This window comes from Lissotriton vulgaris, chromosome 1_1 (genome assembly GCF_964263255.1).
Source record: "Lissotriton vulgaris chromosome 1_1, aLisVul1.2, whole genome shotgun sequence".
Lineage (NCBI taxonomy): Eukaryota > Metazoa > Chordata > Amphibia > Caudata > Salamandridae > Lissotriton > Lissotriton vulgaris.
This window is the reverse complement of record NC_141685.1, coordinates 240,542,832-240,566,315: the sequence shown is the minus strand read 5'-3', so window position 1 is coordinate 240,566,315 and position 23,484 is coordinate 240,542,832. Positions and strand designations below refer to the sequence as shown.

The 23,484-nt window shown below is 44.0% G+C and overlaps 1 protein-coding gene across 4 annotated transcripts in view; it reads right to left on the bottom strand.

Moving 5' to 3' along the window:
- Nucleotides 1-6,401: 6,401 nt before the first annotated feature.
- The window catches only part of LOC147745345 (uncharacterized), a 175,963-nt gene continuing 158,880 nt past the window's right edge, over nucleotides 6,402-23,484 (bottom strand). For all 4 annotated transcript variants that reach the window (XM_086952258.1, XM_086952260.1, XM_086952257.1 and 1 more), the window contains exon 2: nucleotides 6,402-9,471. In XM_086952258.1, the coding sequence (XP_086808384.1) occupies nucleotides 7,086-8,318 (1,233 nt within the window). In that variant the 5' untranslated portion in view covers nucleotides 8,319-9,471 and the 3' untranslated portion in view covers nucleotides 6,402-7,085. The remainder of the gene's footprint in view (nucleotides 9,472-23,484) is intronic.

The window sequence follows — 23,484 nt, the reverse complement described above, 5'->3', positions numbered from 1 at the left end:
GGAGGTGGCAGAGCGGCTCTGATTTTATTGGACCTCTCTGCCGCCTTCGATACGGTCCCTCACTCCCTCTTACTTACCAGACTAGCAGCCATAGGCATAACTGGCTCCGCTCTTGGCTGGTTAACATCTTTTTTAGATAGCAGGTCCCAGCAAGTGTGGATGCCGCCTTTCTCCTCCTCTCCCAAAAAAACTCTCTACTGGTGTCCCACAGGGCTCTACTTTAAGCCCCCTGCTTTTTAATATATATATGACCCCCCTCATTTATCTTGCGGAACAGCTAGGAGCCAAAATTATGGCTTATGCCGATGATACTCAGCTTTTGTTTACATGGCCCAAAAACAACTCGGACACGTCGAGAGTCCAATTCTGCTTATCATCGGTTTTCCGCTGGCTGGCGTGTGCCCAGCTTAAATGCAATGAGAGTAAATCGGAAATCTTGCTGTATGGTTCCTTTCCAGATAACTTTAGTGACTCTCTCTGGCCCACCGATCTCCCATGCCCCAAATCCATTGGTGGACCTGCAAAAAATCTAGGAGTCTGGTTTAGTAACAATCTCAGATTTGAGGACCATCTGAAAAAACTCACTGGAATCTGCTTTTCCACCCTTAAAACCCTACGCAGATTTCTCCCTTTGCTCCCGAGAGAGGCCAAGGAGACGGTCATTCGCGCTCTCATACTATCCAGATTGGCCTCTACTACGGACTCCCAGCCTATCTGACTCACCGCCTCCAAGTCATTCAAAATGCCGCGGTCCGGCTGCTATTTAACATACCCAGAAGATCTAGTGTCCGTCAACCTCTTAGAGATCTTCACTGGCTCCCAGTTGCTCAAAGGATCTTATTTAAGATCCTTGTGCTAGCATACCGAGCACTCCATCAAACGGGTCCAGCTTATCTGAGGAAAAGATTTTCCCTTTATGTTCCCAACCGCCCTCTTAGATCAAGCAATCTCCACCAAATGACTGTGCCAAAGTTTAAATATAGCAGGCTCGGCGGCCAATCCATCTCTGTCAGAGCAGCGAGAGCTTGGAATACCCTTCCTCTTCATTTGAGAACATCCCCATCCATCATGGCGTTCAGGAAAGGCCTAAAAACCCACCTCTTTAACATCACTGCCTAATGGATGTCTCTCTATTCTGCATGTAATATGATCTGTCTCCCCTTTCTCTCGTGCCAGGATACTATACTTTTTAGTAACAGAGCGCGCTACAAAAGCATCTATAATAATAATAATAATAATAATATAATAATAATAATAATAACAGGGGCATAAAAACCCCTCTCAGATTCACATCAGGAAGTAGGCTGGGGTCGACGCCAGCCGGGGAACTGGAGGTGTAATGAGGTCAAACGTTGCAGATCCGGATCCAGACCTGGATCCAAGAGGGGCCGTCAGCGTTGAGCCCGGTGCCGCCGACAGAGAAGGCCTAGACCCCCAGCCGAGTCCGCGAGGCCCAAAGGCGCACTAGCAGGTTCAGGCCGCCCAAAGATGGCATGCATCGCCTCGTAGAACATACGAAGCCTGGCGGGATTCGCTCCGGGTCCTGGGTCGTCAGTCGGCATCCTACGTCGGGTCGGCCGACCCACGAGGAATAGTCGAAGAACATCGATGATTCTTTAACTTCTTCTTGTACTTCGACTTACCTGACCCGGAGTGTGAAGACATCGATGACTTGGATGAATGGTGATGGCAATGCAGCCGGTCAATCGACCTACCTCGCAACCGGGACCTTGAACGGCGCATAGCCAACTGCCGGCGCTCTAGAAGCTTTCAGGACCGCTCCCGCAAAGTCTTCAGAGCCATCGACCGGCAGTCGGAGCATGACGGGTTCGTGGTTATGCTCCAAGCAAAAGAGACACACGCAATGCAGATCTGTCACTGACATCAGTCAGTTACAGGAACCACAAGCCTTGAAACAAGGCATGCCTACGTGCATCAGGAGTCGAAGGACTCGAAAAGATGTCCACAAAAGTCGCCAAAAGTTCAGTCAAAAAATTACTGGAGGTACCGCTCTTTTCGGATCTGCGCTGGCTGGTGCGGAAAAAGACAGTACTGCCGTCAGGGCGCGAGAGCTACTGCGACGTCATCCCGGTGACACAACACCAACGACGGACACGGAGCAGACTAACGCCACCTTCCGATGCGCATGGGTACTGCTAACGAAAAACTTTCTGGATCCAGTCTGACGTCTGGGAGTAATTCTATGGTAAGGAATCTATAACTAACGTGTTTCTTTCAGATGGGTGATTTACATAACGAGGAGCGATAAGATCCTGGTTATTACTGGTTACAGAGTGCCACGATGTTCTTTACATACAGAGGACAAATAGGATTGGCTGTTCCCATTTATAAAGGGCACCGCACCCGAGCTTGGTTACAAAAAGAGGGTTGACATGAGGCTGGTGTTCATTGTTAGAGACAGCATAAGTGCTTGTTAAGCCCAGGAAGGAGTGATAAGAGCCTGGTGCTCTATTACAAGTGTAGGGGATTTGAGCCTAGTGGTGCCTGGTTAAACAGCACACACATTCATTTACAGAGGAAAGGGGCACATGGGAATGTTGTTGCCTGGTCACAGATGGCACACAAGTTTACATTGCGGAGATGGATAGGAGCCTCGAGCACACTCCTTATGTAGGAGAGGTGAACATGGTTACTTATGGCACAAATTAATAAAGGGAGGAGCCACTTTAGTCTGGTACTCATTTAGATATGTAGATATGAGCTTGGTGGTGCTTTATTACTGATGGCACATATGTGTTTACATAGGCAGGAGTAACAATAGGCTGGTGCTCATTTACTTGTGTAGGATATATGAGCCTGGTGGTGCTTGGTCACAGATGGCACACGCTTGTTTATGTAGACAAGAAACATGAAACTAGTGATGCTGGGTGCTGATGGCACGCAAGCTCATTTACATAACAAAGAGTTACATTAACCTGGTGCTTGTCTATATTTGCACATGAGAGACGGGTTACAGGTAGCACATGAGAGACTGGTGGCTCCTGGCTAGAGAGGGCACACTAGCATGTTTACCCGGGAAGCAGTGAAGGAGCCTAGCACTGCTTTACATATGTGTGAGGGGTTACCTTGGTAGTGCCTGGCTTATGACAATGCACAGGAGCTTTTAAACAGGGAGAGGCGCTAGGTGACTAAGGAAAGCCAGAGTCTTGAAATCTGCAGCATGATGGATTTTCAGTCCAACCGCCATGATACATTATGCTTAACAGAATGTTCCCGGCCCCTGGCGTCAACCATAATCCTGCTGATACCTGAACCAGGCCACGTGGAGTATGGTGTTCTCTGTCCTCTTCTAACACTCCATATACCAATCTGTAAATACTATAGGCTCTTGCAACCACAGCTCTAGCTGGTTACAAGCTACACATCGAGTAAAAGGAAGATCTTTTAAGAGACTGCTTTCACATGTCTGACTTCTGGTCACAACATTCAATCACAAATGAACAAAATAATATATATATACATATATATATATACATATATATATATATATATATATATATACATATATATATATATATATATATATATATATATATATATACATGATGTGATCAAGGTCACAGTGTAGTGACCGAAACGCGTCATGCTGGTGATTGCGTGTAAATAAACCTCTGTGAATTTACTCTTCGCTCTGTGGAGTGGTCTGTACCTGTGGGTTTCGTTTATGCAGATTGGAGTTCTTTCCATGTGCAGATGTAGCGGAGCAGGATTGTGAATCGTATATATATATATATATATATATATATATATATATATATATATATATATATATATATATATATATATATATATATCCTGAACTCCGTTTCCACATAAGCTCGCGCTGCTTCCTCAGCCAGCAAGTAGACACCGGACACGGACCTCGAGGTACTTTACAAATTTATTTCTCAGAAAGAGTCACCAATTAATATAACCATGACTATCGCTGAAAGGCATCAGAGCTCTATATATGGTCAAAGGCAAAGACACGAAATGTATATAAATGGAAGAAGCACTCCTGTGTTTAAGGTACTAAGTTCTATGTTAGAATAGGCAAAGATAGACCACTTCCGATTGGAGAGGGAGCTAGTTTCAAGAGTGAAAGGGAACTGTTTATGTGTCATGATGTGATATTCTTTAAAGTGGTGCATTTTCAGCTCTTTTTAATCCCAATTTGCAGCAATGATAATGCCATATATGTTTGCCATATATGTTTGATTTATTATTCCTATAACAGCGCTCTCTGCCTTGAGAAGGCCATGCTAGACCAGCGTGTGGACAAAACACACGCCAACAAATCGAGAACAAAGGGATTGTGACATGGTCTAGGAATGCTAACAATATATCCTATGCCAAACCTCACATGTTTAGCTGATGGAGATCTAAGAGCAATATAAGGTGATAAACTGAGAAAAAAGTAACCTGGAGAATTGCTGCAATTTAAAGTCAATTAAAAACTAACAAAGATCTACATAACCACAGCAATGTGACTTGTAAGCCTATTATTTCTCAATATAGAACTTGTATGTGATTACGTTACAGTGCTCACATTATCATATGCATTGGAATAGCTGGGAGCCTGGGGTGTCTGGCCACAGAAGCTCATTTTCATACAAAGGGGGGGGGGGGTGTGACAGTCTGTTCACAAAGCGCATCACAAATTGTTCTTGTAAAATGCTTGTACACAGCACAGGGAAAGTGATTCAGATAACAGTCCAAGTGTTGTAAGACAGGAGTGGGCAGTCTTAGTTGTTGAGACCTGAATGTCTTCCGGGTAGCATCTTTAGCTCTTTCTACTGTTTGAGAGAGGGTTGCATTCTCAAATTCTGGGGGTACAGCTACCAACAGCTCTCCTTATGGTTTTTACTTTGTGCATCTACAGTCAGTGCACATTCCATTTAAGAGAGTAACCTTTTCAGCTCAGTGGTATGCTTCCTGGAATCAGCCTGATTTGCTTTTGTCGTACTTCGATCAGCAAAGGTTAATGTGTCTTCCACTAAAATGTCCTTAGCTCACTTTTGCTAACATGGTTTGAGCAGTAAGCAAAACAGTGGAAGTCACAAATTTTAATACAGCGTAGTAAAAAGAGACAAAGAAATTTAAGATGAAAACCAAGTTCAGATAAACAAAACTATTTAATAATGAGCAAAATCCAAAGCTGTGATGTAAGGACTAATAATTAGTAAAAATAACTCTCCTAAAGGAAATCAAGGATACTGTTGGTCATGTATTCAATGCCACAAAAAAGAGCAGAACGGAGAAAACAGCTGATCCACGGAATTGATGTTGAAGCCGCACAGAAGTGGCTTTAAGTGAAAAATGCCCACAAAGTAGAGTTGGGTCAGCAAGTCGTAACTGAATCTATGGCCAACAAAATGTGTCAAACTTCAGGCAGTTAAAACAACTGCAGAGCTTCCAATTTATCGAGATGATTCAAGGTTGATGATGGGAGCCAAAGCAAAGAATATGGTGTGAAAACAAGCAGCGTACTGGAGCTCAGGCTGACAATTTGAACATAAAATTTGTAACCCTCAAGGTGTATCAAAGCATCGATCAGTGATTAGAAACCACATTTCAGTTATCCAAGTGGAGAAGTAGAATACCAATAAAGGAAGATCAAGGTGCAAGGTGCAAGAATCTCAGGTTTTGGTCTCTCTGTGCTTTACATTGTATCCGTACAATGAGGGTAAAATGTGTTCATCGTTTAAAATACACACAAAGGTAAGAGTACTTCAGAAGCAGTTAACAGCAACGTATCTTTAGCGCCTACATGATGGTAAACACAACAAAATCAAGTAAAAGAAGAAGAAGGGAAAACAGGGTTAAGGACAAGAAGGAAACCAATGATCGTAGCACTGTAATATCAAATAGTTGTGACAGGAGTTCCTAAATAATGAAGCAAGTACAGAAATATAACTTCAAGTTTTACGTTGCAGCTCCTCAGTCAAACAAATGCCTGGGACAAGTGCTCTGGTGTTCTAGCAGAATCTTCAAATTTGCTCAAATAGCAGTCCAAGTACCCGCATCCACTTCAGATTTACCACTCCTGTCGAGTTGGATACCTTGGAGGCAATTTGCAATGATAACTTACACCCATGAGTAATCTACTCTTACACTTTTGAGTAACTTAACTACTTTTGGCTATTCAACATTTACGAGTGTACAGTTATTCAAAAGTGTAGATTTGCAGGTCTCCACTCCTGAAACGAGGTGAAGCCACCCAAATTTACGAATGAAAGCTACAAACAACAAAAAGGAGAAGTAATAAGTCCAGCAACACACATAACCAACCACTAATACTGCAACATCCTCCTATAGAACAAACTGGAGGCATGGGCTTAACAGGAAATAACCTCCCATAGAATACAATGAAGGTATGGGCTTAAAAGGAAATAATCTTAAATGATAGTAATTTATTTCACATTTTTTAAAATACATACAAATTCAATGGAATATTAAAACAGTATATATGTTTACAATAATTATTTTATGGTAAAACATGTTAATAACATTTCATTAAAAAACTGTGATCAATTTGTTCTTAAAAATGTGAAATTCATTAATTCTGTACATAATGTTTTGTAAGTTTGAGTTCATATACAAAGGCAATAAATACAAATATTTCACTTTAGGTTGTGGCAGGCTTGGCAAGCAAATGACTTCAAATAGGCCACAAATCATTGTTAAGTAATTAGACTAGTTAAAGCATGTTCATCTCTCAGTGTGCACTTTTCTCAGTAGGCAGGTAGTAAGACCATCAATGGACTGACGTCTTTGCAGCTGCTTCATGTGAAGATTTTGCAATGCTGACACCTCCTCCCCAGGGTTGACTGTGAGCACCTTTTATTTTCCCACATTGTCTCTCTCATGTAGAGATGTTACATGTACAACTGTAGTTTCTGTCACATTGAGAACACTGATATTTTTTTTATGGTTGAGGGATCCCTCATGTTGAATCAATCTGAATCTCTGACTGACGTTTTTCTGGTATTTAGTACCATGATAAGGTTTTACCCAGTGTGGCTTCTCTCGTGTTGAATGAGACTGGCTTTCAGACTGAAGCGTTCCTAGCTTTCACAGCACCCTTAAGGTTTTTGCTCAGTGTGAAATCTCTTGTGTCTAGTGAAAGGTATTTGACAACTAAAGCTTTTCTGGAATTCAGTGCACTGACCGGGTTTGAGCCCATTATGGATTCTCCCATGTTGAATTAAGCTGGATTTCTGACAGAATTGTTTTTTGCATTCTGAGCACTGATATGGTTTATGTCCAGTATGGATTCTTTCATGTTTAGTTAAAAAGGATCCTTGACTGAATCTTTTCTGGCATTCACTGCATTGATAAGGTTTTTCCCCAGTATGAGTTCTCTTATGTCGAATAAGATGGCCTTGCTGACTAAAGCTTTTCTGGCATTCAGAACACTGATATGGTTTGAGCCCAGTATGGATGTTCTCATGTCGAGTTAAACTACATTTGTAAGAGAAACTTTTTTGGCATTCTGAGCATAGATACGGTTTATGCCCAGTGTGGGTTCTTTCATGCAGAGTAAGGTTGCATTTCTGACTGAAGCTTTTCCAGCACTCAGAGCACTGATAAGGTTTTTGCCCAGTGTGAGTTCTCTCATGTCGAATAAGATGGACTTTCTGACTAAAGCTTTTCTGGCATTCAGAACACTGATAAGGTTTTTGACAAGTGTGGATTCTCTTGTGTCGAGTGAGAGTGCCCCAACACCTGAAGCTTTTCTGGCACTCAGAGCACTGATATGGTTTTTGTCCATTGTGAATTCTCTTGTGTCGATTGAGACTGCCCCAAAAACGGAAGCTTTTGTGGCACTCGGAGCACTGATATGGTTTTTCACCCGTGTGGATTCTCACATGTCGAATGAGAGAGGATTGGTGACTGAACCCTTTCTGGCATTCAGGGCACTGATAAGGGTTTTGTCCACTGTGAGTTCCCTCATGTTGAATGAGGCAGTCTTTCTTATTGAAGCTTTTCTGGCATTCAGAGCACTGATAAGGTTTTTGCCAGGTGTGGATTTTCTTATGTCGATTAAGACTGCCCCAGCGACTGAAGCGTTTTTGACACTCAGAGCACTGATATGGCATTTCTCCAGTGTGGATTCTCACATGTTGAATGAGAGAGGATTTGTGACTGAGACCTTTCTGGCACTCAGGGCACTGATAAGGTTTTTGTCCAGTGTAAGTTCTCTCGTGTTTAGTGAGATGGGATTGATAACTAAATCCGTTCTCACATTCATTGTTCTTATTCGAGATGTATGCATCTCTGTGTTGTGTTCGTTCCTGGTCTTGGATACATGCCATCTTAAGATTGACTCTGATTCCACAGTCTGTACTCGTTTATATTACACTCTGCGTTAACCTCTACCATACACTGAAGAAGCTCTTCTTAACATTTGCATTTAACTAATTATAGCTTTTATCTGGAGATCAATTTCCTGCTTTTAAAGGCACCTATCTAACTTTCACTGAGGAGCCACCTGTAATTATTAAGATGTCTCTCATGGATTCATTTTCTCCAAGTTATGCCCGTGTGATTTTGTGTCTCCCGTTTATCACATTAGTTATAGGATTTTCAAAAACACTGATACAGTATTTGGGGTTTAGTGTTTGTCTGCTAAGTATATTTGCTTATATAAGTAATGACAGGTGAATAGGCATTACAGGGCGGTTTATGAATTATCAATAGCAAAGCACAGGCCGCTTTTAAGATTTCTGTTCCAGTATATGCTTTTTTGCTCAACCGCTAAGACAGGTACATGATCACCTCTGGACATTCAGGACACTTTGAAACCACTCAGATCAACCCAACAGACACAGCTGGTGTGGAGAATCTTTCTTTATTGGAAATGATAATCCAGCTTCTTTGCTGTAATGGCATCTGAGAAAGAGCATTTACAGATACATTCTTTTAAACAATGTGTTCTTTCCTATGAATCTAAAGAGATAGAGATAAAAGCCTACGGAGGTCATTAGTCTTCCTGACAGTTCCGTCATATCACGTGTATGGATACTGATCTGTTGGGGAGCGGGTTTGGGTCTCCAAGGCATAAACCGGACAGAATTTACAACACTGATTATTCTCAAGTGCACTGCGTGGGCATCAATTGTTGCCAATGTTCTTTGTTCTTCCAATCTCGAAATGTTTCCATTAAGTGAAAATATTCTTACAATTAGTAGATGCAGACTTTCAATTTGCACTTTTGTTTCTTTTATATTTCAGAGGCTACTCAATCTCAGTAACAGACTCTTGGTAAACAGTTATGGTAATTTTACTTTAGACATGTCACAACTTTCACATTCAGCATGTTTTTCTGCTCCAAGTTCCTCATCGTTCTTGGCACACAGAATATGTTACTCCCCTAGAGCTCAAGAATGTTTTAAATTTCCTTGAAATAATGCTTTTGTCGTGTTTCAATAAATTAAAACCTTCATTTTCTGTTCATGTTTCAGTGACCTGTAGAAATAGAGTTAGAGAAAATAAGTCTGAGTTAACATACAAAACATCTACAGGCTGAGATAGCAGACTCTAACAGCACAGCTACTTCTTCATTGCCCCATATTCCTATTTAAAGGCCCATAAAACATGCACATTAAAACTATCTGGTAGACAAGCAGCATGTTAAAGTGCTTGTACATAATTTAGCCCAACCTCAACCACTCTGACAGTTACCAAACCATGCTCTCTGAGCAACAGCAAATCAAGTTCAAGCTGATGCAGCTTGTGAATGAAGGCTGAGAAATGGCAGCAACAAGGTATCAATGCAAATTCAATCTCAGTTCTTAAGGTGAATCAGGAGTGGAAGGGAGGCAACCACCCCAAAGGACACTGAAGACAGGTGGAGGCAGCAGGGGACCCGTCATCTACAACATGTCAGTCAAATGGCTGGTTGGTGATTTTGGAGTCAGCAAGTCAGATGAAGGACATTTAGGATGGCAGGACTCGTAGGCACTCCTTTGTGATGGGAGCTATGCAGTCAATGAGCAAGTGAAAACGACGCAGATAAGATGACAATGTGCAATTAGCGACCACTGACCCGGAAGGGCAAATAGTGAAGCAATGCCTTGTATGATGGATGATCACCCATTCCATGGCGACAACAGTGACTGCAGGGCAACACGGCTTCCCAGCACAAGGCCAGGCAGGTATATGAGAGGATAGAGAAGCTGAACAAGGGTACACCAGTCACGCAAATATGGATGAATGCATATGCCATTTTCATAGCATGAACACTGGTTTCATAGGACTGAAGAATGGGCAAAACCAGCAACATTTACAAGAAAGTATTACAATACAGTAAATCATGCAGAATCCATTTTTTGAGCCAGGTATGAGATATTACGTACCAAGTGGTGTCAATTTTACCTACAAGGGTCCTCCGATTCACAAAGAATCTGAATGCGAGGAGTGACTCGAAAAGGCATCGTTGGGGAACACAGTCAGAGGAGAGAACACAGAGTATCACTAACGTGAAGCAGATCCACACAACTTTAGTGCCTACATTCATGCAAAGGAGACACCTGAATTGTGTTCTACACCTCACATGAACCGGTACCCACATCACCTTCACACACAGACCCAACATCCTGGGGGGGTGAGGTTAGGTGGAGGGGCTCCAGCCATAAAGCACAACTCAAATATACACAGAAGAGCTGGTAGTTATTCTGGCCACTGGCATTCAGTTTACAGTAATGTGTACTTGACTAATCAGGTTAGTAGTGTCATGGACAGTTTCTGGGGACTGTGGTTCCCTACAATAAGCACCTACTGCTCCATGTCTAAAACAAAAGGTCTCTATCTGCTTCTGACTTTTTCATTACATGTAAATATTGGTGGAGAGGCACTTAGAAGAAGGCTGAGTACAGCTAGTGAATGCTGCAAAAAAACATTGACAAAATCCTTAACCAGGGGCACAATTCAATGGTGTGTGCGGACACCACCACTGGGCATAACATCTAATCCTTTACCACTTTACCTAAATATGTGGGAAATAAAAACCAAATGTTAAGTCTCAGCATGGGCACTAAACAGGTCATTATCCTGGGATTGTAGTCCCTCAGCCTCTCCACCACATTCTCTGCCACCCCACACGTGATTTACTGCACTAGGACACTGCAACCAGGAGACTGTGTTTTACCCTGACCTACAAATCTGTATAATAGTGCGCTTGGGGAATCGCTGATTACATTTATGCTTTGCCCCCTATTTATGTCCAAGATCGGGGGTATTTACAATCATCCAAGGGTTTCAAACACAACTGGGCTTTTAAAAATGGGCCTAGACTGTGGGACATCTCGGACTGTGACTGGCAAATAGGTGAAAAGGCAGCTGATCAAAATGCCATAGATAAGAGCCAAGATTTGAGAAAGCCCGACCACCAAATGATAACATTGGAATATGCAGAGGAAATAAAAGAAGTTGATTTTTAGATCTTAGATTACTGTCAGGGTAGAAGAGGAGTCTGTCCAGTAGGTATTTTGGGCCTATGCCTAACAAAGATTTGTAGGTCAGGGAGAGCAACTTGAACAATGCTCTCTTTCAAATGGGGAGCCAATGAAGGGCTCTGAGCATGGGGCAGATGGCGTCAGTGGAGGCAATTTGTTCACCAATTTGGGCAGCAGTGTATTTAACCACCTGCATTTTGGATAAAAGAGATTCATTTCATGCGAAAATTAGGGCATTGCCGTAATCCATGCGACTGATGATTAATGACTGATGATTAATGCCTCGGTGAGAGTCCAGGAGCATAAAGGAAGCCACCTAAATATTCTCATAAGAGTGTGCAATATGCAAAAGCAAGTGCCGGAGATGGAGGCAATCTGGTCTTTCATAGATAGCTTATCATCTAGGAGTATACCCTGGCTATTCCACTGGGTGACGGGGCAGAACAAAGCTCAGCCACAAGTTGTCCGTTCAAGGAAGCTGAGCTTTGCCAAACAGTAGAATTTCAGTTTTGTCCCCATTTAATTGGAGACTGTGAGAGGCTGGCCTGGTATAGGATGTCCACTAATGTAAATGGGCACCTTGCACCTGCCCAGACAACCCTGAAGGTGATTTAAGAGATCTAAGACAACCGTAGAAAGCTCTCTGACTGGTGGCTGTGGAGAGTAGCCTTCAGGCCTAGTCTTGAAGGAGTGTAAAGCAGCTTGTTTTAACAGAATGGAATTTTATAGTATAGATTAAATGGACAAGGACCACACAAAGTATTCATAAAAATATGTATTTATTATGTAAGACTCTCTAGTACGTTACAGCTCCGGAATGTGGGGATCACGGTTCGATCCCAGGCTCCGGCGGCAGATCAGCCCAGCACCATGTGACTCTGGGCAAAAGCTTGCTTAATCTTCCCGACGGCCCCCAGCGCCTAGAGACCCTGACGGGTGATTGTGCGCTTTACAAATGTGGATTATTATTATCTCATACATGGATATAAACACAATGCACACAATACTTTAGCAAAGAAACACAGTCTATATTACTAATACACACTGGACCCCAGTGGGGACCAAACCATATAATAAGAAAGTGGTATAAGAACCACGACTCGTGTCCAGTCAAAGATAAGAGGAAGTAGAAATGCTGGGAACCCACAGAACCACCCAAGGTAAGTTGATAGGGAGCCCATGGCGAGCACATGCAGTGTGGGAACACTACCGCAGGCTCTGTACAACCCTATGTGTAAGTCGCTGTTGTTTTTTTAACGATTAAGGACCCTTCCCAGTGGACCCTGAAGAAACCCAGTGGAAGACAGAAGGTTGGAGAGCCACCTCACCTGTGGATACCCTAGTACCCATGTTACCTACACCAGGGAAGCCTGGTGCTTAGGGGTATAGTGGTGTCAGAAACCGCCGTCAAGCCCAATGGAGGACTTCAGGAAAGTGTCACTGCTGGAAGAGGAAAAAGTGTCTGTGGGGAATCCAAACATGGATTCTTGAAGAGGAGTACCTGAAAGCGCAGGGGACAAAGTCTATGTCACACAGGAGTGACCAAGAGACTTGGAAGACAAATTCCTTCCATTGTTGGGTGCTGCAGGGAATATGACGACGACCTTGACTCTGCAGCTGTGAGGACCAGGCGATGCTGAGGAAGACCAGGACCAGGGTACGAGCTGTCCCACGAAGGATGTTGAGTGCTGAGGGGTCGGTGTCCGGCGGGAGCACCAACAAGCCTTGGCAAATGCAACTCACACAGGCAGTCAAGAAGGTGCAAAGTTGGGACCAGCAAGGTTCAGGGGACTCATCACAAGCAGTGGAGTCAGGGCAGGCCCTGAGCAATCAGGAAAGCCCAAAAGTAATAAGTGTGACCCTCAAATGAACTTACAGGCTGGAAGCACTGTAGTCTTGAGAGAACCTCAAGCAGCTCACCCAAGGAGCAGGCCACAGTGATGCGATGTTGTGAAGATCTTGGTGGAAAGAGTTGCCAGAAGTTGGGGATACTTGGAGCCCAATGGCTTGTTGCAAAGTTGCTAACAAGCCTTTGCACTGGCAAAGAACGCGGTGCACAGGGGTTCGGTTATTGCAGCCCCCACGAGGGATACTGGCCTCAAACTCTGTGAAATGACTGCGCAGGCCTCGAGGGATGTAGAGAACCACCACCTGTGTTGTTAAACCCTTCGTAGTCTGCAGGAGCTCGGGATCAGCAGACCGTTCAGCAGTGTTGATATAACTGTCAATACAGGGAAGTGATTCCTTCACTTCAAGGGAGATTCCTTCAAGTGTCTCCACAGGCCTTGGAGGGCTTCTGTACGGAGCACGGGTACGGATGATGCAGCAGACAAGCAGAGGGATGAAGTCCAGTGAAGTCCAGGGTGTCCAGACGGTCGAAGATGAAGTGGGATTGGAATAGAAACGTGTCCCACGACAAATCTAGAGACCCACACGCAGGTAAGCCCTTAATTACACTAGGGAATGGGTTGGAACAAATTAGGGGACCCTCCCAACGGAAAGGGGGGAGTTTACTCCCATGTCCTTTGTCCAGTTTTGCCCCAGAGCACGAGCCAATGGATCCCAATACATTTTTTAACTGGACTATGCACAGGACACCAAATGTGCCCCTCATGCAGACTTTCTGGCGCTGGCAAGCACACCCACCCAGCCCTAATACACAAAATCCTGTCTGGGAGGAGGTCACATCTAACTGTGACAGGATGCCTATTGTCCAACGTTCCTCTGCTCGAACTAAGCTCAGCAGCAGGAGGGCAGAAATGTGTGTCTGATCGGCAGTAACCATTTTGTGCTTTAGGGTCTAGAAGGCTGGTACGGGGAACACTGAGAGCCTAACGGAGGTCTCTTTCAGTGCTTGGAATCATATCTCCCACGCCGTTTATGGTGTGGGGGTATGATTCACATGTTTGATACAAAACATGATAGGATTTGTTGCAGCCGTTTTCGAGATGGTCATTGTGTAATTACAGGGTACCCCTCTATATAGTATATGGTTGCTTCACTAACAATCCGGGAGAATGGACTCTGTAGGCTGCAGGGGTGTACTGAACATGCAGGGGCCCCATCTCACTTAGAACCAAGAACCCTGCCTTCAGGATTGTAAAGGCCTGCTATAGGGGTGACTTTTAAGTTTTAAGTGCAGTGACCCTTAGATATAGTAAACATATATCTTTAGTATGTGGTGCAAGCACCAACTTACACAGGCTGCAATGGCAGGTTTGTAGTCCTATTTTAAATGGTCTCTCATGGGTAGCATTATGCATGCTTCAGCCCATGGGAGACCTCTGAGGTACCTATGCCATGGGTACCGTATACAAGGGACTGACAAGGGTACCCCAGTATCCAATCTGGGCTGTACCTATTGAATGAACACAACAGTTTAAGGAGAAATTAGTTACACTGGGGTCCTGATTAGCAGGATCCTAGTCATACTAGTCAAAAAAAGCATCACATCAAGCAAAAAGTGGGGGTAACCATGGAAGCAGATGCTATTTTCCTACAGAGACAGTAGAGGGACATCCAGGGGGCGATCTTCCTCATGAAGGTGATGAATCGATGTTTGACGTTCTCAATGTCCTTCACAAACAAGAGATGACCAGTTGGGTGTTGTATGCATAAAAAAGTATTTCAAACCTGCATGACTTGACTAACTGGGCTCGGAGGGCTACTTAAATATTAAAAAGTGCAGGCCTCAAGAAGGATCCCTCGGGGACTCCTTCATCCAGGAGATTGTTTTTGGAATGGTAAGTGCCCATGGAAACTGTTTGAACCCTATCTTTGAGGAAATCTTTGAACCATTCTAGGGCATTGCCCTATATACCTATCTGGTAGAGACGTTGAATCAAGATGGAGTGTGAGATGCTATCAAACGCCACCCAAATGACAAGCAGGACCAGCATGGTGGGGTTTTCTGCACCCAGCGATAACCTGATTGTATCTGCTACTAGAGAAGTTGCGGTGCTTTTGAAAGGTCCGTAGCCCAACTGGGAGGCATCCAGCAAACAATAATTCTCCATGTAGGAGGATAGCAGTTTGTTGACGTAGGACTCTAGAACTTTGCCCCACACAGGGAGGAGAGATATGGGGTGATAGTTAGCTGGTTCCTTGGGATTGGCATTGGAAAGTTTAGAATAGGTGTGACTTGTGCTGCTTTCCATAACCGTTGAATCGCCTTGTCAAGGTCAGAGACTGTTTAAACAGTGAGGTAATAGCAGGCGCAAGAAGACTAGATAAGTTGGCAATAAAATGAGGAGGACAGAGATCGGAAGGGGAGTCGGATTTGACTTAAGCTAGCAAGTCGAACATATGAGATTGGTTGCTAGGCTCGAACCTTTTAAATACCACTGAAGTAATATTTAGTATTGCATATTTGATACCTTTGTAATTTTTTTATCAAACTATTGGCTTTCTAATTCTAAGTGCTGTCTCACACAGTGTAGTGACCATATTTTTGGCTCTATTTCTAAGTGATGGTGACTTTAAGCTTGCTACCATCCTGGATCTCTATTCTTGCCTTGTGCTGGTCCTTTTCAGGCCTTTTTCCAGACCTAGAAGCATAAACTAGAGGATAGCTGCTTTATATGATGATAGATCCCTTATTCTTGACTCTAATCCATCTATTGCCTATTGGCTTTGACATAATTATGTGTCCTTTCATCATCCTACCTGTAGTAGAGGGTGGGTCCTGTAGTCCTGACTTTATATTACATATTGGTATGGTTTGTGTATGTACTCTGACAGAGCTAAGTGTTATTTAATCCTTTTCGGGCCTACAAGGCCCAGAACTAGAGAGACTCCATTTTGCTTTCTGTCCCTGCAGACTGAGATGCTTGCAGGGTAAAGGTGATGTTTTAGTTATGAGGTGTTGTTCACTTGGAGAGAACCGGTCTGGGCCGGCCCTTATCGGTAGGCTGTATTATTCTTTGTGTCGAAGACACCACAAAAGGCCGGCCGGCTGGGTGTGTGTCCTTGACGCGGAGTGGTGCAGAGATCTGATGGGCGGCAGGCTGATGGCTGGAACTTTCCATGAGGAAAGAGCATTCCATATTAGTGAAGTGCAGAGGCGGAGTCAGTGAGTTGGAGCAGAGGAGAGAAGACAGTCGATGCTTGGAACAGAGAGAAGTCAGTTAGTCAGTTTGTGAGTGAGTGAGTTGGAGCAGAGGAGAGAAGAAGACAGTCGATGCTTGGAACAGAGAGAAGTCAGTTTGTCAGTTTGTGAGTGAGACAGTTGGAGCCAGGGAGAGAAGAAGAGACAGTCGATGCTTGGAACAGAGAGAAGACAGTCAGTGAGTTGGAACCAGAGAGAGAAGTCAGAAGCAGTTATGAGCAGATGGTGTTTTGAACAGAGAGAAGTGAGATGATGTTTGGAACTGAAGGAAGCAGTCAGAACCAGTTACTTATCAGAAGGAGTTGTGATCAGCTGGAGTCTGAAGTGATGCCTTTTGGAAGAGACTGAAGTTATATTGTGGATTAGTCTGTGGGAGCAGCTGGAGTGAATTGGACATTGGAGCTGAGATAATCAGACAGAGTGAAGAAGCTAGTGGAGCGGACGGTTATCAGAGCGGCAGAAACTATTAGGCTGAAGCTGGAAGGTGGAGAGAGTTCGTGGGGGAGAGGAATCCAGTACAGAGTGATCAGCGCAGATGCGTGTCCAAGAGTGCAGGGGAGGATCTGAGACGAGCTAAGGCACAGACGAGAGAGGAACCCAGATGACAGCTAGAGCAAGACTTCATACTAATCAGGTGATACCCTTCCTGTAATATAGTTTGCTTTACATTTAAACATTAACCTTGTCCTTACTGTATTGCTAATTCTTTTTCTTTCAGCGGTGTGCAGTATAATCCATTCCCTCTTTAGCTATTTACAGTCAATTACATGTGGATGTGTTATAGTAATAAAGCTTTACAGAGACCCCGCAGATCTGTGTATGTGTCTATTCCCCTTTTAATTTTCAGGCTGTGTTATAGTATAGTGTTATATTGTTATTGTTATTGTTATTGTTATTGTGATAAATAAAGTACAATGTCAAACAACAAGAAAAGAGAGGTCTGGTCAGTCATAAGGCTGCCAGAAATATGGAGCAAGGAGATAAGTGGGTATTGTTTGTACACAGTCACTCCGATTGAGTAGGAAAGCCCTCACACACCGACCTGGTCAGTGTCATGCTTCATCATCGGGCCCCACCGAAGAGACCGAGTGCCTCTTCGGTGTGCTACGACGCCAGAAAGACTGCGGAGCTGGTCGTGTGGGGAGGACGTGATGTGAAAATTAGAAAATTAAAAGTGCCTAACAGGGTATCAAAAAAACTTTTAATGAGTGATCCCTAAGACACGTGTGGGCGGTTTATGTGTCTGAATTTACGTGCCAAGGTTATTACGAGTTGGGATAAATTCAGCTAAATACCACGCGTTTTAAAATTAATCAGTCAACATGTTTCTGCCGTACTTGTGGTATGTATTCACCAAGGCATTCTTCAGGACTATACCCCGGCGGTATGGACACTCTAATAGTCCACCCTGACCTGGGGGCGTGAAAGTGAAAAAGAGAAAAAGGTGAAAAAGTGCTTAAAAATTAGAAGAGCAATTGCTCATTCTAAAAAAGCCCCAAATTCAGGGGTGTGTCAGCACCTGTAAGAAAAAATACACGGACAAACAGATAAAGACATACATACAATTAGTATATGCCAGAATACACTTATCGTAGTGCTCCTAAGATGGTGACAAGCTTTTGTGTGCACACAATAAATGATATCTTATGCACCATCCAAGTAGCCCTTAGGGATATTGTACACGCTAGGAGGTGGAGTGCTAAAGGTGGGTTTTATTTAAAAACTACTGTTGTAGCAGGGGAAGTAAAAACACGATGTGAATTCTCCATGAGCAGGGATCAATTTGACCAAGTGGTCGGTGACCCCCCTAAGATGGTAAGTATGGAGAAAATCTCACTTTAAAATGGGGCGCTACTAGCTCCATGGGTCTCGGGAGGAGGATTGGAGCGCGCCTGGCACATCCTAGGAAATGAGAGAGTTAAATGTCAATATGACCCAAGCATACAGGTACTTAGCTTATGGTGATCGCAAAAATTCGATCCGCCGGAGATGCAGACTCACGCCCTCAGCGTTCACAATCCGCTTCTAAACCTGCAAGAATCCTCTTAACCGGACCCCGACGATGGAGAGCGGGGCCGGTAAATGTGTTTAAAAGCGCTTTGTTTCTTGTTTGCGCGCCCGTTTCCTGGTTGGGCGTGTCTCGCTCAAAGCGAGGCTTGGAGCGCACACGCCCCTCTGGGCGCGGTGCGCTTCAGATCAGAGTGAGGCTTGGAATGGCGAGCCTATCCCGGAGCACTTCATGAAAGGGAATTAGACTTGCTGACGGTTGCCATGGCTACCGAAGGCGATCGTTTCTATTCAAAATAGTTTATGTTTGGATGGATGAATTCCATATATTCATGAGTATTGATACTGCTATGATTGGAGGGACAGTTGAGTGGTATTTACGGAGAAATGCACACACTATAGGTGAAATTTCAAACATTTTTGTTTTGTTGACGGACATAGTTCCACTTTGATGTCTTTATGCTCAATGTGCACAGATTATGAAAAATGCGGCAATTAATTAGTTTTCGATGGTATATTAGTTCAGATCACCCTATATTTCTCGTTAGAAGACACAAGAGGCTGGTAGTCAGGGAGTTCACGATAGGACTGTATTCCAGGGGATATCGTCGTTGAGGCCGTTGGTATTTGTCCCCAGACGGTATACCCAACCTTCCTAGACAAAAATCACACCACCAACGATATGAGGTGGACTGTGATTGAAGCTATCGATGGTACAAGAAATGTACAAAACAGACTGATCGAAAAAGAACAGCGTTGGGTATACCGTCTGGGGACAAATACCAACGGCCTCAACGACGATATCCCCTGGAATACAGTCCTATCGTGAACTCCCTGACTACCAGCCTCTTGTGTCTTCTAACGAGATATATAGGGTGATCTGAACTAATATACCATCAAAAACTAATTAATTGCCGCATTTTTCATAATCTGTGCACATTGAGCATAAAGACATCAAAGTGGAACTATGTCCGTCAACAAAACAAAAATGTTTGAAATTTCACCTATAGTGTGTGCATTTCTCCGTAAATACCACTCAACTGTCCCTCCAATCATAGCAGTATCAATACTCATGAATATATGGAATTCATCCATCCAAACATAAACTATTTTGAATAGAAACGATCGCCTTCGGTAGCCATGGCAACCGTCAGCGAGTCTAATTCCCTTTCATGAAGTGCTCCGGGATAGGCTCGCCATTCCAAGCCTCACTCTGATCTGAAGCGCACCGCGCCCAGAGGGGCGTGTGCGCTCCAAGCCTCGCTTTGAGCGAGACACGCCCAACCAGGAAACGGGCGCGCAAACAAGAAACAAAGCGCTTTTAAACACATTTACCGGCCCCGCTCTCCATCGTCGGGGTCCGGTTAAGAGGATTCTTGCAGGTTTAGAAGCGGATTGTGAACGCTGAGGGCGTGAGTCTGCATCTCCGGCGGATCGAATTTTTGCGATCACCATAAGCTAAGTACCTGTATGCTTGGGTCATATTGACATTTAACTCTCTCATTTCCTAGGATGTGCCAGGCGCGCTCCAATCCTCCTCCCGAGACCCATGGTGCTAGTAGCGCCCCATTTTAAAGTGAGATTTTCTCCATACTTACCATCTTAGGGGGGTCACCGACCACTTGGTCAAATTGATCCCTGCTCATGGAGAATTCACATCGTGTTTTTACTTCCCCTGCTACAACAGTAGTTTTTAAATAAAACCCACCTTTAGCACTCCACCTCCTAGCGTGTACAATATCCCTAAGGGCTACTTGGATGGTGCATAAGATATCATTTATTGTGTGCACACAAAAGCTTGTCACCGTCTTAGGAGCACTACGATAAGTGTATTCTGGCATATACTAATTGTATGTATGTCTTTATCTGTTTGTCCGTGTATTTTTTCTTACAGGTGCTGACACACCCCTGAATTTGGGGCTTTTTTAGAATGAGCAATTGCTCTTCTAATTTTTAAGCACTTTTTCACCTTTTTCTCTTTTTCACTTTCACGCCCCCAGGTCAGGGTGGACTATTAGAGTGTCCATACCGCCGGGGTATAGTCCTGAAGAATGCCTTGGTGAATACATATTTACAACAAGGGGTGGTGAGGGACAGAGTCTCTGAATTAAGCAGAAAGCTCTCACCCAGTCAAGAGATCAGGGCTAGATCCAACACCGTTTTTTAGCTCACTGCACCATCCCAGTTTCAGAACCTGGCTGTATGCAAATTAGTCTGTTCCTGTCCCAGTGCATGATGGGAACAGGGCAAACCAAACTACAAAAGCCAATTCTTACACTGGGAAGGAAACAAGCTCCCGGGGACCGGTTTCTGGCATTACAGCCGTCTTCGGCCCGGTTTGCTTGAATCCTGATGGTGCAATGAGCAAGGGTCTCACATCTGAGAATACCCTTCCACGCTTAGGGTGGACAAAAATATTTACAACAAGGGGTGGTGAGGGACAGAGTCTCTGAATTAAGCAGAAAGCTCTCACCCAGTCAAGAGATCAGGGCTAGATCCAACACCGTTTTTTAGCTCACTGCACCATCCCAGTTTCAGAACCTGGCTGTATGCAAATTAGTCTGTTCCTGTCCCAGTGCATGATGGGAACAGGGCAAACCAAACTACAAAAGCCAATTCTTACACTGGGAAGGAAACAAGCTCCCGGGGACCGGTTTCTGGCATTACAGCCGTCTTCGGCCCGGTTTGCTTGAATCCTGATGGTGCAATGAGCAAGGGTCTCACATCTGAGAATACCCTTCCACGCTTAGGGTGGACAAAAATATTTACAACAAGGGGTGGTGAGGGACAGAGTCTCTGAATTAAGCAGAAAGCTCTCACCCAGTCAAGAGATCAGGGCTAGATCCAACACCGTTTTTTAGCTCACTGCACCATCCCAGTTTCAGAACCTGGCTGTATGCAAATTAGTCTGTTCCTGTCCCAGTGCATGATGGGAACAGGGCAAACCAAACTACAAAAGCCAATTCTTACACTGGGAAGGAAACAAGCTCCCGGGGACCGGTTTCTGGCATTACAGCCGTCTTCGGCCCGGTTTGCTTGAATCCTGATGGTGCAATGAGCAAGGGTCTCACATCTGAGAATACCCTTCCACGCTTAGGGTGGACAAAAATATTTACAACAAGGGGTGGTGAGGGACAGAGTCTCTGAATTAAGCAGAAAGCATACATACCACAAGTACGGCAGAAACATGTTGACTGATTAATTTTAAAACGCGTGGTATTTAGCTGAATTTATCCCAACTCGTAATAACCTTGGCACGTAAATTCAGACACATAAACCGCCCACACGTGTCTTAGGGATCACTCATTAAAAGTTTTTTTGATACCCTGTTAGGCACTTTTAATTTTCTAATTTTCACATCACGTCCTCCCCACACGACCAGCTCCGCAGTCTTTCTGGCGTCGTAGCACACCGAAGAGGCACTCGGTCTCTTCGGTGGGGCCCGATGATGAAGCATGACACTGACCAGGTCGGTGTGTGAGGGCTTTCCTACTCAATCGGAGTGACTGTGTACAAACAATACCCACTTATCTCCTTGCTCCATATTTCTGGCAGCCTTATGACTGACCAGACCTCTCTTTTCTTGTTGTTTGACATTTAACTGGGGACTAAGAGAGTGTCCTTGATTTCCCTACCTCTCTCTTTGTTGACATATATTTGATAAATAAAGTACCCCAGTTCTTAGTGAACCAGTGTACCTCTTGTTCTTGTATAATAAAGGTAACCTGTTCTTCTAGTCAGGTACTGTTTCGCGAACAGATGCTACCCCTGATCAAGTAAATGGTAACTGAATAATGAGGGAGAGAGGAGCCCTTGAAATAGAGAATAAGTTGTACACCGTGTAATTCGGCCATTCCATAATATTATTGTACCTCTAGTGAATAGTGAGAGAAACTTCCCAACAGAGAGAGAGAGAGCTGAAGGTATTCATAGGAAAGTGATCGCCGTTGTAAGACGGCGTTAATGAGAGCATCAGGGGAGATACTGATGTGTATACCCACAGGATTGTGGCTTGGAGATTATAGAGAGCATCAGGGGGGAAACTGATGTGTATACCCACAGGATTGTGGCTTGGAGATTACAGAGAGCACCAGGAGGGAAACTGGTGTGTAATGAGATTGCTGCTAGAGAGAGAGTGGCATTAGTGAGAGCACTGATTGTGGTCAGTGCGTATACCCACAGGATTGTGGCTTGAGAGAGCACTGAGTGTGTCAGTGTGTAATGGTAAGTTATTGGAACTGCCCCCTTCACTATGAGTAGGAGGGTATCATAGTCTGGGTCTGAGTTGCCGCGAGACTATAAGGTATGAGTGTGGTGTAGGGCATGGACGTCCTTAGTAATCAGTGAGTATTCCTAGTAATCCCTATAGATTTAGTGGTGTTTTTGATGATATGAGCTTGTATATTGCTAATTCCCCATCCTCAGGTAGGTACCCAGGTGCCTGGATAGATGGGTCCTGAGGAGGGAGGTGGTTGCGTTTCGGCTGGGTTGGTGGTGTCTTGGTGAGCTGATCCTATCTGGTCCGAAAATCCGGTCATTACACACAGGTAGGGACATCATAGCACTGTAAATATACAAGTCACTATTCCCTAGTGCACCAACCAGGATTCAAATTAGCGACCCTCCAGTTTGGCAAAAAGACATGAGTAATTATATCATTAACCAACTGACCATTTCATACAGAATAGTTTAACTTGCATTTACTCTTCATATCAGGTGTTTACATTATATTAAAATTCCTCACACTCGGACCTCATTGACACAACCCTCATCCAGCTCAAAGTTCCGGGGCTGTATATTATGAATTTACAAATTAATGCTAAAATAAATAAATGTAAGTATCAGAGGCCAATTATTTTAACGGAAAGAAAATATAGACTGGCTGGGCCCTCTTTGCTTACCCTATCCCCC